Raw genomic sequence first — 15,769 nt, 5'->3', positions numbered from 1 at the left:
TTCTGTCGAGTCAGAGAGGCTGTAATGCAACAGATCATTGGGGTAAAGAGTTCACCTGATGTCTCACTCAGGTTCAGCAGTCTGTTCTTTAGGGAGCACGTTTCCATTGTTCAGCCAACACTTGCATTTTGTATGTAGGAAAACAGGCTGGTGCTGATGAGGAATTTTGCCATCAATGGCACACTCAGAAATAAATTTGTAACATCTTAGTTCAGTCATTTTCTGATCCTTCTAACAATGCCAGATAAAACCTGAGATATAGTTACTGAAAATAACATTTCTAGACAAAATTAAAGGGGTTGTAGAAAGGGCTGTTTTGAAAGCAGAACTTTTCTCCAAGCCCTTTAATTTTGTCTAGAAATGTTATTTTCAGTAACTGTATCTTTTTTGCCCTATAGATACGGATAAGAAAACAAATCTTAGTGCTCTCATCTCCTGCACTGAATTTCTTCCTGGAGCTTGAAAACTGGCGTAGGAACAGCTGAAAATAGTCAGCATGGTCTGAGAGGATCTGACAAATGAAATGACACCCCCAATGCCTCCTGCCTTAGAAATTACACTCTTCAGCCTGCTCCAAACTGCTCTTTATTGCCACATATGGTGGTGCTGAAGGGTTGCCTAGAAAATTAGTGCCACTGGAGTTCCCTCTTCAGTGGTGGGTTATTTGTACTGGGCTGTTATCATCCTCCCACGGGGACAGTGAGCAGGAGCACTGTCCTGCCCTGGTGGGTGCATTTCAGGCAGGTGATGGTGGGGTCCAGGAGCCAAGCGGGGCTGGCAGCTCTGCGTGGGCTGCTGGGTTGTTATGTCCTAGCTCACCTGCAGTGATAACACACTGAGTCTAATCTTGTGTTGGAGTGGCAGCACAGTTGCAGATTTCCAAGGGCTGGAGCCCAGACCTGAGAGCATACGGACTGGGTACAGCTCCAGCTGTATGGAGATGCCACTCAGGGGAAACTTCTTGAGAGTTTTTGAAGGGTCACAAGAAGTTTGAATCTCTTTGTATGCTGTGTTGTGTGTTTCTTGCTAATCACACACACTTGTACTTAGCCTGGATGCTAATGGCTGCACAGCTTCTCTCACGGATTTTAGGAAGAGCTGTAGGTGCCACCTGCCATTCTTACAGCCCGTGTAGTTTTGCTGAAAAATAGCTCAGGAATCAGTGGGACTCAAATCCCCTAAAGACTTCTGTGTGTGTTCAGGCTCATATCTGCTGTCAGGTGATCTGCACACCAAGGTCTCAGAGATTGGTGCTCTGTAGGTGTTCTCAGATCATTTTTGATATTTAAAGAAGTACTGACATTTTGAGTAATCATTGTATTGTAAGGCACCTTGCATGGTAATATTTCACTGGGAGATTAGTTTCCCCATCAAAGGAAGCTCTTCACTTCCTCGGTTTATTTTTATTTTGTACCCTGCATTCCTTTGAAGGACACTTTCATCTCCAGCCTTGCTGTTCCTCTGTTATCTGCTTTCACTCAGAACTGGGTTGAAGATTGCTGTGGGATCCAAGTGTAAAAACCTGCAGCAATTCACAGAAACCAGGAGTAAAATTTTTAAAGAGGATGATTATTGAGGGAGCTGGATTAATGATCTGTCATCACAATTTAGCTACATTCACCACTGACCTTTCACAGGGAGGATGCTCTTGATAAATGTAGATCATTACTGAGTTCTGACATAAAAACATAATGGCATTCTGTGTTCCTTGGCAGGCTGATCAATATTTTATCTGCCAAAGCATGCAGAAGTGCTAAACAGGATGAATTATATAGCTGCTGCAAAACAGAGCAAGAAGCAGCATTGCTTGGAGTGAGCAGAAATTTGACAGTTATTTGCCAAATTTTAGCAATCAGACCTTGATATGCTGGATTTTTCTTTTACTATTCTTCCATCTTATTGTTTTTCTTTCCCTGTCTCTTTTCTATTTTTTTGTTTTGTGTTTAATTTAAACAGTTCCAGGCTTCACTGGGTTTGAAAATGCTCTAAACTGATAAGAAGGGCTTGTTTCTTTGGAGATCTTCCCCAGCATGAAGAGGGAAATAATGGACTAGAATTGAAGAATCAGTTTAGGGCATGCCAGAATAGCAATTTTAGCTCATCCAGAATTTGTGTGAGTGTCTCTCTGTGTGTTGGCTCCCCAGCTGTGTGGTGGGGATGGTGCCTGAGTACACACAGGGGGTCAGCTGGCAGTATCACAGAGGCAACTGGCACACATGTGATGGCATTTCTGATGTTTAGAAACGGGGCAGGGAGGGAACACTTCAAAACCCATCTCTGAAGAGCAGTGGTGGTCAGCTAAAATCATAGAATCACAAGATCCTGAGTTAGAAGGAAGCCACAAGGATCATCAAGTCCAGCTCCTGGCCCTGCACAGGTCAACCCCAGAAGTCCCACCATGAGCCTGAGAGCATTGCCAGATGCTCCTTGAGCTCTGTCAGGCTGTGACCATTCCCTGGGGAGCCCGTTCCTGTATGCAACCACCCTCTGGGGGAAGAACCTTTTCCTAGCATCCAACCTAAACCTCCCAATACAGGTTGCAGTTGTGAGCAGAATCCAAGTCCCTGGGAAGCTCTAACAAGGAAACCAAGCTGAGAGACATCCATTAGCAAGACCTACCAAGGAGAGCAGCCTGAGATGAGAGAAACTGCTAATGATGAGCTTGTGTTGCAAAGGAAACTGCTGGGGGGCAGTCAGCAGAGAAAGACGAGAGTGGGGATAAGTGAGAGGGCACACAGGCAGCTTTTCTGACATTCTTTTTGCTTAACAGTCAGATTTGTAATACCTGGAAGAACAGAAAAAGAGGTGGCAGAAGCCTAAAGAGACGGTATTTAGTAGATAAAGTTGGTAGATGCTTGGCACAGTGTAAGAAGATTACAGATGTCAGGACAGCAGGAGAGAGCAAGAGGAAATGAGAGGAAATACAGAGCTTTGCTCTTCAAGACTTATAAACCAGCTCAGTGCCAGCAGTCTCTAAGGAACTTAGGTTAAAAGATGAAATAATAATGCTTACTAAATGAGGGGAAGGATCTTTGCTGCAGGAGAATCTTACTGTATCCATTTAATCAAGATATTCTGTTGTATATACTGTTTTAGCTACTGCAATATTTTTTTTCTTAGCTGGAATGTTATTTTCAATCATGAGTTAATCCCAGTAATAAGGTTTTCTCTTAAATAAGCTGGTGACTGAGTGGAAAAAATATATACTGCCTTCACAAACCATCAAATGACATGGTTGGAAATAAAGAAGTCAAGAGTAATAAACAGAACTGATAGTAGCTGAATAGCCTTGTTTTTTCCGTAAAACAAGACTGATCCCAAGTGGGACCCAGTGCTTTTTGGAGGTTGTTTAGAGGGAAGGAAAAATTTATCAGCTGCTTAATATCCCTGAGCAGCTGAAATCCTCCAAACTAGATGGGACTGAGTTCAGGGTAGTAAATAAGCCTTCCTTGCAGTTCTTGTTCATATAGCAGGAGGGCACTGACCTGACTGGTGAGCACATATTCAGCCTCTGTGTCCTCTCTCACCTTTCTCAGGTCATAATGCTTTTGAAGTTGTGAGCGCAAAATATGAAGGGTGAAAAAAACCCTTGACAGTAGATGGGTTTGCTATCAGAGAATTGCCTCCCACCTGGAATTTTAATTGGGTTTCAGTTGGACTGGGACCAAGAGGTCCAAAATGTTGCAGCTCAGCAAGAAAGGGACAGGAACGTTAGTTGTCACTGTGCCAGAGTCTTCTGTTATTTTTTAGAGGAATAATGTTTAGAGTCTTTGGGGAGATGAGCTACAAGGGTATTGTCCCTTAAACTGAGGTGGCACCATGTTCTCTTAGATTTAAGATTAAATCTTAGATTTAATCCAACAGGATCAGTGATGGGATTTAAAAGAAAAGGTTTGTTATAAACCCAGTATTGCAGAGAGTAAGGCTATTTACATTATAGGGAAGTTACATGATAGACATAAGGACATCTGAAGGGAACAGCTGAAGGTGTTGATGCTGTTGGTGGGGTATGGTTGGTACCCACAGAGTGTGGGACAGCTGGAGCCTGAGGGTGCTCCAGGGTCTGCTCCAAGGCCCCTGCAAGGCACCAGCCGCTGTGCTCTGCACTAAAGAAAACAGATTTGCACAAAAAGACAGCTGCCATTTCTCATTCTGCTGAGCTCTGCCAGCCAACAAATCAGCAGAAAAGGGTCATAATATCTTGTACCACTTTGGGCATGTGGAGGCATTTCCTTGAGGAGGGGAAGAGCTGTGGGAGAGCTGGATGCTGCAGGCACAGCATGAGCTTTCAGGGTCAGGAGGGTTCAATCTGATTTCTTCAGCCAAGCCAGAGTCACTTCAGGGAGAATAGCTTGAGGGCTTTTCCCTGATAATAACCTTTTTCCCTGGTCAGGAACAGGGCAGCATTTATTTCAGCCTGCAGCAGGGTGCTGAGAGCAGGCACTAGTGACACCACAGCTACAGGGGCTCCCCACAGCCCTGCACTCCTCACTGTCCTTCCTCTGGCCTTCTACCACCCCAGGCTGCCTCTAAGGGTTCCTTGAGATCAGTTTGACATAGGGTGGCAGTCTGAGGTACCAGTTACATTAGTGGAACTTTCTAAACATCAGCTTCCCCAGGTTTATTTTTTACTTTATGGGATAAATTTATTCATATAGAAAAGCATAGAGCCAATTTAATATTTGTGGGAGTGCAAAACTGAGTGTGGCAGTCTGTAACTGAAACCCTATAAAATCTGGAAGGTAACATGCTGGAGAGTATCCCTGACAGCAGGATTTAGAAAATCTGCCAGCTAATACAAAACTACTATGGGAGCTCCTTAAGTGCAGAGCTGAGCGGAGCTGAATATGCAGACATATGTGCCTAATTTTTCCTTTTAAGACCTCAGTCCTTTGAAAAGATCAAGGTAAATGCACATCCAGTAATGCTGTTTTGTCTCTCAGGGGACAGCTGCACAATGGCAGACTACAGCCGGCTCAAGAGCATCCTGCTGGACCTGCAGGCTCGGCGGCAGAGCCCGCCCAGCAGCCTGGCCAAGGACAGGGGAGCCCAGAAGCGCTTCCTAATCGAAGAGCTGTTTAAGCACTTGGATCTGAACAGTGATGGGCATCTCAGCAGCTCTGAACTGGCTCAGGTAGGTTTATTGTTCAGTGAGAATGGAATTATGAAGCGGATTTTCATTCAAAGTGTGAATTGAATGTAACACAGCAGCACTCAGGTGGGAATGGTCATTTGTACCTGTCCAGTCAGCAGCAGACAAAGGAGGAAAATCTAACAAGTCAATGAGTCTCTCTCTGCATCTCCCAGGAGTCAGTGTTGTCTCAAACATTTGAAGCTCATCTCCAAACAAAAAGCATGGCAGTTTTCCAGCCCTGTCCATACTCCTCAAAACAGATAATAATCCTTGCTCTGCTAACTGACATCTTCTGAAGTATTTCCAGTTAGTCGGCCTGGGGAGAATCAATTTAGATTTTTTAGGTGCATGTAAGTTAGGCAACAATCACTCAATTCTTCTCCCTGCCTTCAGGATTGTACATTAGCATAGAGTAATGTGACAGCAAAGTTGGGATGTTTTTCAACAGATATATTTTCCTAAAATCCTTGGGCAGATGCTGAAGTGTGTATTAGCAGAAAGTGATAGAAAAGGTAAGAGTTGAAGAAACCATTTTTCTAATTTCAGGCATGCTGTACTGTTGGAATTCATCTCTTTGGTAAAGTGAACCAAGCAGCCATCCTGGGCACTCGGTCTGGGTACTCCGTGTCCTCAATTTCTCTTTGCACATGCAGACCTGGGAAAACAGTCCTGCAAAAATGTTTTTTCCATTCCATTATGTCATCCATGAGAAGAATTAGAAGCAGATGCCTTGTAAGAGCCCTTTGGAAGCCAGTCCTATCTGGGACCTATTCCAGTTTCCAAAGCTGTTCCTTCATAGAATTATGGAATGGTTTGGGTGGGAAGGGACCTTAAAGCTGATCTCATTCCACCCCCTGACATGGGCAGGGACACCTGCCACTAGACCAGGTTGTTCAGAGTAAGTTCACCCTTCAGTGTCTCATCTGCACTCTTACTTCCCAGAGAACACAGCGTGTTGCAGGCACGAGCCTGGTCTTCCCTGAGCTGACAGTCTGTGCTGCATTTTAGTCCTCAGGCTGTTGACAGGATGCTTGATCCTCTCCACACAATGCAAAGTGTCAGCATAAATTCCCTTAGATCTCGGGGCTATGAATATATGCAATATTTCCTCTGAAGGCAATGATTTTTTCATAAAGACATGGTAACTATAAGAAAACACTTCTATCTGAATTCAAAGCCAGCTTTTACATAGTGGCATCTAAGTGTCCATTCTACTGTCCAATATTTTTTCACTTTTTACATTAAACTTATTTTATTGGAATTTTAAAACTCTCATGGAAATGAAGGTTTGGCAGCCTGCAAGCAATAGTTATTGCAAAGGAGCTCAGACAGTGCTGTAAGGTCTGCCTCAAAGTTCCTCTGGGCTTTGTTTTCAGATGTGCCAGGAGCCCAGATCTCTCTCCCAGGTGCAAGCACAGACATTGGCTACTCTTATTTTAATTATTCTCACTATTATTATCAAAATCAGTACATGTGCCTGAACATCTGGAGCCCACTACGGTTTGATGGACCAGAATAAGTTCAGCCTCAGCCAGGAGCCCTCTCACCCAACCATTCTCCATGCAATCTGGCCACCAGCAGGGCTGAGTTGACAGTGAGATCACCTCTCAAAAGACAAAATAATGCCTATTAATGCACAGTTTAGATAAGACATGGGTGCTTTTCATCCTGAGCTGAGTGGCTCTGGTCTTGGGACCCTTGGTGGCAGCATGGCTGAGTCCCAGCCAGGCTGGGGACACATCTGGACACATCTGTGGGCAGCTCTGGGCTCTCACAGCAGCAGGATTCACAGTTTATTTGTAGCATGCCGATTCTTCATTTTCTGTTTAACAAGATGATTTTTATGTGCTCTTACAAGACCAGTTTATCCCATTTAAAGGACTTTTTTTTTAAGTAATGAGCAATTTTTAATTACCCAGGTTATAGCCTTAACAGAACTATTCTTACCTCTTTCTTTGTAATTGATTTGCATTAGCTCTCTATTTGGAAGCTCTCTGCAACTTTAAATTTCCCCCAGAGATGGGAATTTCATTGCCCATGGGCAGAGGAAGCTGAGCTGAACGTGATGCAGTGAGATCTTGTTCCCTCTGACTGCTGGATGGGCTGGCGCTGCGCCTTTGCTTTGTTTTATTTAAAAGAAAAATAGTCTCTCGAGCACTATAACTTTGTCTGCAAGCAAAAACTCAAGGCAGGTAACTTGCACTGCTGCAGTAAAAAGTGATTTTTAAGACCTGGAAGTGGATCTTTAGGAGGCTCATTGCAGAGGGATTCACCCCAAAGGAGAGTCTCTCCGGGGGGATGGTCTTCATTGATTCAGCACCCATTTGTGTGTTCTTCACAACAGAATTGCTTTGAGTAAAACAATGGCAACAGATGGCCCATCCCCTTCTATTTAGAGCTGGTTTGCCTCCTGTCTGCTGGCAGACCCTATCCAATATTTTCCCTCTGGACCCAGCAGTGAAATTGCCATGTAGTTTTGCAACCATGGATATATAAGGCTATTAACAATGGTGGTAATTGGAATGTTATTTCCATTTAAATCTTTAATGTATTTTAAAGTCAGATTCATAAATCTACTAAGTGTGTCACAGCTGAAGTGTTTTCTACTGTTTTTTTCCCTGACATTAAATCAAAAGGACTAGTAAAAACTTGTCAGTCTTATGAAAAGTTAATCAATTTTCTATGCAAAGTGTAGACAAAGGGAAATTTCCATCTTTAGAGAATTGATCTTGGAAGTTGTGGTTGATCTCACTTTTATTGAATATTTTTTACTTGCTAGGTGAAGGGTCATATTTTTAGCATTATTACTTTAAATTGCTTCAACATAATGGGTCAAGACTAGGATAGTAAATAAAAGGGTCCCTGGCCTGCAGGAAAGAGCTTTCCTGTCTGGAAGAGGCAACAGTTGAGTGGTTTTCTTCATGTTCTACAATAAATTCAGAGAACCCAAATGAAATGTTGAAAACACAAAAGAAGCAAACTGTCAGGGGTTGGAAAAGCACATCAGTGTTGAGTACACCATCCACTGTTGCCTGTTCTATTCCTAAAATCAGGGCATACAATTTTGTCCTTACTTACAGAGGAGAAAGAAGCAGACTTTCCTTTTTCCATGTTGAATATTTATTTATCAGTCCGTTTTCAAAATGAAAATGCATTTCTGTGCTGCTTGTAAAGGAAGGGGCTCTTCAGTCCATGGTCCATGAAGTGCTGCAGGAATACAAATATCTTGATAGACAGTAGATATGTAATGATAGATATGATAATCTGTCTATTGCCTATCTATGTCTCCAAAGGTCATTCCATGGAAGATCTGCCAGGTGTGTAGCATTGCATTACATGTAAGGTTACCTGTTCTCTTTGCTACAGCCAATGAAGAAGGAGGGCCTGGAGGATGAGTTACTGGGTTGTACTCTTGAAGACCTCCTCCAGTTTGATGATTACAATAACGACGGGCGCCTGACCCTGCAGGAGCTCTACACAGCCTTCCGTGAGTCCCTGCTTTGGTCTGTCCTGGCTGTTGGAAGCACGGGAATATCTGTGAGGGCACTGTTGTCTTCCTAGGTGTGGTCAGTGAAGATGATCCCTTTTTTGTCTTTAATGCCATGAAAACACTTTGGAAGGCTTGTTTCCAAGGTGTCTGTGCTCCACAGCTTGGAGCAGGAGGTTGGTATGGGTGTGTCAAGTTTATTGTTTTCTTCTGTCTTGTGCTTCTTGTTGATGGCAAGGGAGACCTGGTGGCTTGGCCAAGGTCTGTAGACCCGAGTATGTGGTTTGATTAACCCTGAAGAAACAAGATGGAAACCTGTCCAAAGGTCCTGTGGTAATATGAGTTAGTTTGCTGTGGGGAAGGTGTTTACTGACTATTTTGCCTGGGAATTATGTTTCCTACATTTTACTTTCCATGTTAATGAGTATTAGAGTGTGCAATCATGATGCAAATCTCAGCATCCTGTGCAAGGATCAGGGGATCACAGAGATACTTAAACAGTGGGATATAATAAATACTTCTATTAACCTGTTTATCTTCATAAATTTATGTTCTTGCTTTGAGTTAAGCATTTGTTGAAGTCCTTCACTGGAAAAGGCCCACACTGTCTCCTTCATCTGTATGATAGAAAGTTGTATTGTTGCCTGTTCCTTTGGGATACTAAAGAAAAAGGAAAATGGGCAGGGTTATTCAGAAATCGGGATAATGAGCTACAGAGGACTTGGGTTACACAGGGTGTGGTTAAGATATTGTGGCTAAAACTGAAGCAGGATTCAACCATTCACGCTGTTGAGTGCTAGGAAAGGGCCAATAACAAGCTGGTTACCTCTTAAGCAGGATTCTTTTCTGAAGAAGGTAATGCCTGTTTTCTTGATTTACAACTTTTCATTTTAAAAAACCCAAATTAGATAATAATCACAGAATGGTTTGGGTTGGAAGGGACTAGACCAGGTCACTCCAAGCCCTGTCCAGCCTGGCTTTGAACTGTTCCAGGGATGGAGCAGCCACAGCTTTTCTGGGCAGCCTGTGCCAGGGCTCTACCAGCCTCACAGGGAGGGATTTTTTTATAAAATATCCAGTCTAGCCCTGTCTTCTGTCAGTTTGAAGCCATTCCCCCTTGTCCTATCATATCATGCCCCTGTCAAAAGTCCCTCTTCATCTCTCCTGTAGTCAGCCTCTAAATATTGGAAGGTGTTTAAAGTGCTTTAAGATTAGCCCCAGTTGTCACCATGGACCTGTTTGAACCACATATGCATTTAATTCAACAGAGCAGATGTAAAGTAAAACATAAAATCTCATCTATTAAGAAGGCATGAAGTGTATTAACCCAGCTATAAAGGCTTGACGTGCAGTTATTTGGGAGCATGTTTAGATCAATGGGTTCTCAAAGTCACATCAACTTAAACCTAAATTCCAATGATTATTTCTAGGGGTTTTGGTTCAGGGAATTTTAAGTAGACAATGAAAATAAGACAAGTACAAAATATTAACCAATTAATAGCAATAACATTGATAAACTGCACAATTATCATAACAAAACACAAAGTGTAACAGTGACTGTTTGTCAAAGGAGTTTTGTATCTGAACAGAATTGCCCACCATCTGAAGCTGAAAACCAGACTGACTTCTCCGTTTCAAGTTTTACCAGAATCCTGACATTTATCAAGAGCAGGTAGTGGCTCACCAGTTTTTAATTTAAAACCAAAGTTAATTGCTTGCAACATTTGAAATGTTGGGGAACCTGGAAGCAAATTTAGTGCCTGGTTAAAGCATATTTTTTCCTTTTACTTTATTAAATGATGTAGGAAAAAAAATCTCAAAAATATTTTAAACACTTAAGGGCGCATTTTGGTTTATGAAAATTTTGTTTATAAGACTTCTGCTTTGTTATGAGTCACAATTTGGCTTGCAGCAGTAGTTTAAAGGTACAGCATCCTGCACATTTCCCCTGTTTTTTTGCCTATTAGAGAGATCTTTTTGTTGCTTGAAGTTCACCCAACCCATGAATTGTGGCTGCCACAGGCTGGCAGCAAGGTATGGGCACGGCTGCCTCAGCAAGCTGAGTAACATAATTACCAGAATTCAGTGACATCAGAAACTCCCAATCTGATTAATCCTCTCAAAAACTCTGTCACATCTGTTTTGTTGTCTGTGCTCTGGTGGAGTGTTGCAGTGTTACAAAGGTTTGAAAATTACCTTGATAATGTGAAGAGCTTCCCAATCTGACATTCTCCTGCATTAGAAGTTGCATTTCCTTTCAGAGCATTGCATTTTATTTTAGAGAGTTGCATTTCATTTCTTGTGGCCTTGTTGTAACTCACAGAGCCACAAAACAGCCTCTTTCTCTCACTCCATGTGTGTCTGTTGCTTTCCCTTGACCCACCCTCTCTCTCTGAGACCTTCAGCGACCCAAAGGTTATTCTTCCCCATCATGTTGATCATTGTAAATAAATAAAAAGTGTATGGATGAGAGAAATCCAGAGTCTTAGATTTTCTGAAATGTGGTTTTGCCAGTACGAGTGCTACATCTAATAGGTGCTATTTTTAATCATAACTTCTAACCATGCTAATAATTTTCATATACATTTTAATGCACAGTTTTGGATTATGGAAAGAAATAATGGCCTTCTTTCTAAACCTGCCATCTTTCTTCTGGTTTTCTGAAACTTCTTTTGTTCCTTAATCCCAAGAATAGAACTGTTAAGAGTTTTCTTGCATCTGTGAGGATGACTAGAAATATCTGTTAACACAGGATTAAAGTGTCAACTTTCAAATTGCCTTAATCATACACAAGTAGTGCATGAGACAGATGAAACACTCCCCTGACAGCTCTGGTAAGAACCACTTGTAGGTGTCTTCTAATTCCTCATTAATAAATTTTTATTAGATAAAGAGTCTCAGGACCATAATTTAAAAAAATAATTTTCAATATGATGATCTTGAGATTTTTCACACACCAGAAATAGAGTACTAGAAAGATTATTTGTCTGTTGTCTTTTCTTTAAGTTGTCACAAAGATTCAATACATGACTAATAAATGAAAGGCTTAGTTGTCATAAGAGCTAAAGCAGTGCATGCATCTAATTAATCAGCACAGAGATAGTCTGGTGAGTTGGCAAGCACATCCCCCAGCTGAGTCATACTTTTAAGAATGCTCAGATGGGTGGTTTTTGGATATAACTTCTGGCACTGACTGGAGGTCATTAAAATTAGGCATGACACTTCTGGCATTCCTGTTGTCTTCCCTAATGGGCAAGTGGCAGATTGGCAGATGTGAAAAAAAGCCCAACTTAAGAAAAAAAGTCAGTGTAATCTTCTAGATCTGTATCCTCCTCATCATCATCATCAATATGGACAGGTCAATTTGTACTACAGGTAATTGAGGGAGAGGGAAAAGATGCATTCCATCAAAATGCCTTTATCCTGTCAACACTGTTTAGCTAATAAGGAGTTATTAAACCAAAAATAAAATCCCTTAAAATTCTAGATTATGGCCCATTAAAGTACTTTCCTGATGCCATAGACGGACCAAAACAACCTACAAAGGAAGTTTGGAAGAAAAATACTGAATTGTGATTTTTCAGTCCAGTTGTTATTTGCCATGGTCTGTTGCATATAAGTTATATGTAGACAGAAAATTGCTGTTTCTGTAAGATGAGAGGCATGTCAGCTATGGATATATTGCTATCTAAAGAACACAAGTAGGGACATTTTTCATGCAGGAATGAATGCAGCAGCAGCTGCAGGATTAATGTGGTCTTCTCTTAACTCCAATTAAGGAGTATAAGACAATATTTTTCTTTCCTCCCTGATTCTGTTTTAGGCCAAATCTTCCTTTTTTAATATGTCCTTAATAGTAACCAAAAAAGCAAAAGGAAGAAATATGAAAATGAGGTGTACACACTTGAGCAGGAGGTCAGGGAAATGCTGGGTGGGTGGTGCCAGCCCCAGGCCCTGGAGCTCTCCCAGCACCACCACCAGGGGCTGGGAGACCAGATTGAATTTGAATGAACAGGGTGAAAAAAAGAATTTTGGAGCCTGATCTGGACATGGGTGTCAGGTAAATCACTGCCAATGCAGAGAAGCAGCATTGGACTGGCTTCAGATTTACTGCAGTGATGCTAAAATTTTCAGGAGTTGTACTCCCCACAGCCACGTGGTGTGGAGAAGGGAACAACCCACTCCTGGTTCCTCCACCACCCTCCAGATGCTCATTAGAAGTGTGGAGTAGAAGACAGATTTATTTTTGTCTTGCGTGTGTTTCTGATTCACTAGAAACTACTTTAGGGCAGAGCTTTTAATTGTCCCAAAATTGTGGGGATTGGTGCTGACTGGGAAAAAGCAAAGCTCTACACTGAGAAACAGGGCATGAAACATAAAAAGGGGCTTGCAGGGTCAAGTGGCAGAGGAAGATGTTGAGTGTCAGCAGGGTACCTGTTCTTGGTAGATAGATCAGCATATCCAACTCTATGGTCTCATAATAAACAAGGTGATCATGGTGAATAAATACTGTTTGAGGAAAACAAATACTCCTTTTTGCTCTGTGTGCGTGTGTGTGTGTGTATGCACTCCAGACACGTGTGGCAAACCAGCTGTTCCAGCAGCAATTGCACCTGTAAAATCCATGTTCAGATGAAGTGTTTATTCACAAATTCATGAAACTGTTCTTGATGGCACAGCACCTACAGTCAGGTTTTGTTACCGTTTCCTTCCAGCTGGATTGCTCAAGCCCAGATAATTATACTGGACAAGTATATTGTGAGATAAAATGTTTTGCTTGCAGTGTTTTCTTAAGCAATGTTGTAGCAACAGTTATCTACAGAATCAAATCACAGTCCTGAAATATTGACAGTTTGTGCCCCAGGCTCTGCCTCTCCTGCTGTCATCTCCCTGTTATGTGATTTTTCTTTCATGTTGCTGCAGATATTGGTACAAACTTGGAAATAATTCATTAGCTTACCACCATTGATTGCTTCTGTGAGCGATGTGATATCCCAACTTCAAACACGGCTAGGCAAGCAGGGGAGCAACAGCCTCTGCTTTTGGTTTGATGTGGGGTTAGAGGAGCTACTCAGGGAAGAAATGAGGTTTCCTTTAGTTGGCCAAAGCAGCCCATTCTTGATTGCCTCGAGGAATGGTGTGCAGATGTGGTACTGAGGATGAAGGCAACTTACTGGGCATTTAGTAGTAGTAATATTGTTGTTATTATTGTAACTGTTATTATTGTTATTACTATATTAATACTATTTTAATAATGCAATCTTATAGCAGAAACAAAACTAAAAAGATAAAAAAGTCAAGGGAAAAAGCAGAAATTGAAAACAATTCAGCTTGATTCCTGCAGGAAGTACCAAGTGGCTGAACAGGGATGACAGAAAAACCCACCAAGCACCCAAGTCACTGCAACAGCATTTTGTCACCAGCATTCTCATGAGCCATGACACCATGCTGGGTTTTTAGGCATTTTGAGGATGGAGCTGGTGTGAGCTGGAGGCAGACACAGCAGCTCAGCACAGGGGGAGTGCCCAAAGACTCATGAGTGGGCAGGGTTGAGCTCTGGGCACGTGCTTGAGGATGGAGGTGCCTTTGATCAGCTTCTGAGATCTCCCTGCTCAATATGTTTTGACTTTAGATCATTTTCAGAAGCACCTAACTCCTTGCCTTGCTCATAAATGCACTTTAAGATGCTTGGCTTGAGCACAAGGAGTGATCCTGCTGCACCTGGAAATGTAATTTTTGTCTGGTAGGATGCCTCAGCTGGGGATATCACAGCAAGTTCATGTGTACTGCATTTTAGTGGGCAGCTACTTCTTGAATGTTGAAAATTTTCTTGCTTCGGTTTTCTTTTTTTTCCTTCTTTTGATATCAAAGAAACACATTCTGCAAAGGAAAAAAGTTAATTTATTTTTCTATCTCTCCTTTAAAGCTCTTCTCATTGTGAAAACCTTTTGCACTTCAAGTCTAAAGTATTTCTCGGGGCTCCAGCAAAGTGCCCTGCATTGTTTGCAGTTCCACAAAACAGTGGTCAGAATCAGGTTTGTTGTGTAGTCTGAATTGTTTTGCTGCATTTTGAATAAAGAAAAAGGTTCTTCTCAGAAAAGAAAAAAATCAGAATTAATTTGTAGCAAGAAAGACAAGTTTAATCTAAGCAAAAAGGTTTCAAAAACTAAAATATGGTTTCCAGAGAAAAAGTTAAAAGTGCTCAGATCAAGAATAATTTTGTTGTATGTGGATGCATGCTTGCCAGTGCGGAGAAGGACGTGGTTTTGCCTTGGGCTAAAAAGAGAAATGTTTCCATGTTCAGATCAGACATTAATTCATTTAATCAGGGCTGCTGCTCAGCTTTGTACTCTACCCACTTTATATATTTTGGCATTATGAGTTCAATTAAGAAAGCCTCCTCAAATAAAATTTTAGCAGAATTAATGGTAAACATGGATGTGGTTAGAATGATTGTGGTTTCATGTCAAGAATAGAGGCCAGATTTTTTTCACGGAAAGCCAGGGAAGGTGCCTGACACTGGTTTGGCTGTTCCCATGTCAGAACCCGCACACTCAAGTGTCAATTGCAAACTCCAGCATATTTTCCAGTAGGGAAGCACAGAATGGTTTGGACTGGGAGGGACCTTAACCTTGTCTTGTCCTAACCCCCTGCTACAGGGATCTCTTCCACTGTCCCAGGTTGCTCCAAGCCCCATCCAACCTTGAGCATTTCCAGGGGTGGGGCTTGGAGACACAGCTTCTCTGGGCAAGCTGTGCCAGGGCCTCGGCACCCTCACAGGAAAGAATTTCTTCCTAATATCTAATCTAAACCAAGGATCTTTCATTTAAAGCTATTCCCCCTTGTTCATATCTCTCATTTCCAAAGATACCATCTGTAAAATGTCAACAGTCTTAATATGCAATGACTGAATAAGAGAAAGTAATTTAATTACAAGTTGTTATTGGAAATCTATTGTCTACAAATTGCAAAGAAAACTCACTACAAGACAATGTACTGTTGATCTTAAAATGTTTTTCAGGGTGCATTGATTTGTTAATCTTGGTTTTAAATGCAAGAAATTGTCATGTGGAGTAGTGCTTCAGAGGTGATGTACTACAAACCATATCAAATGTCTACACACACTCTAGCAGGACTAGAATATTTAA

At 41.8% G+C, this 15,769-nt stretch overlaps 1 protein-coding gene across 6 annotated transcripts in view; it reads left to right on the top strand.

The window, feature by feature from the left end:
* Nucleotides 1–15,769, top strand: part of FSTL4 (follistatin like 4) — a 350,321-nt gene that overhangs the window by 249,922 nt on the left and 84,630 nt on the right. For all 6 annotated transcript variants that reach the window (XM_072935370.1, XM_072935369.1, XM_030283620.4 and 3 more), the window contains exons 5-6: nt 4,944–5,134; nt 8,501–8,621. In XM_072935370.1, coding sequence (XP_072791471.1) covers nt 4,944–5,134; nt 8,501–8,621 — 312 coding nt within the window. The remainder of the gene's footprint in view (nt 1–4,943; nt 5,135–8,500; nt 8,622–15,769) is intronic.

Source organism: Taeniopygia guttata, chromosome 13, assembly GCF_048771995.1.
Source record: "Taeniopygia guttata chromosome 13, bTaeGut7.mat, whole genome shotgun sequence".
Lineage (NCBI taxonomy): Eukaryota > Metazoa > Chordata > Aves > Passeriformes > Estrildidae > Taeniopygia > Taeniopygia guttata.
This window is presented reverse-complemented; position numbering and strand designations above follow the sequence as displayed.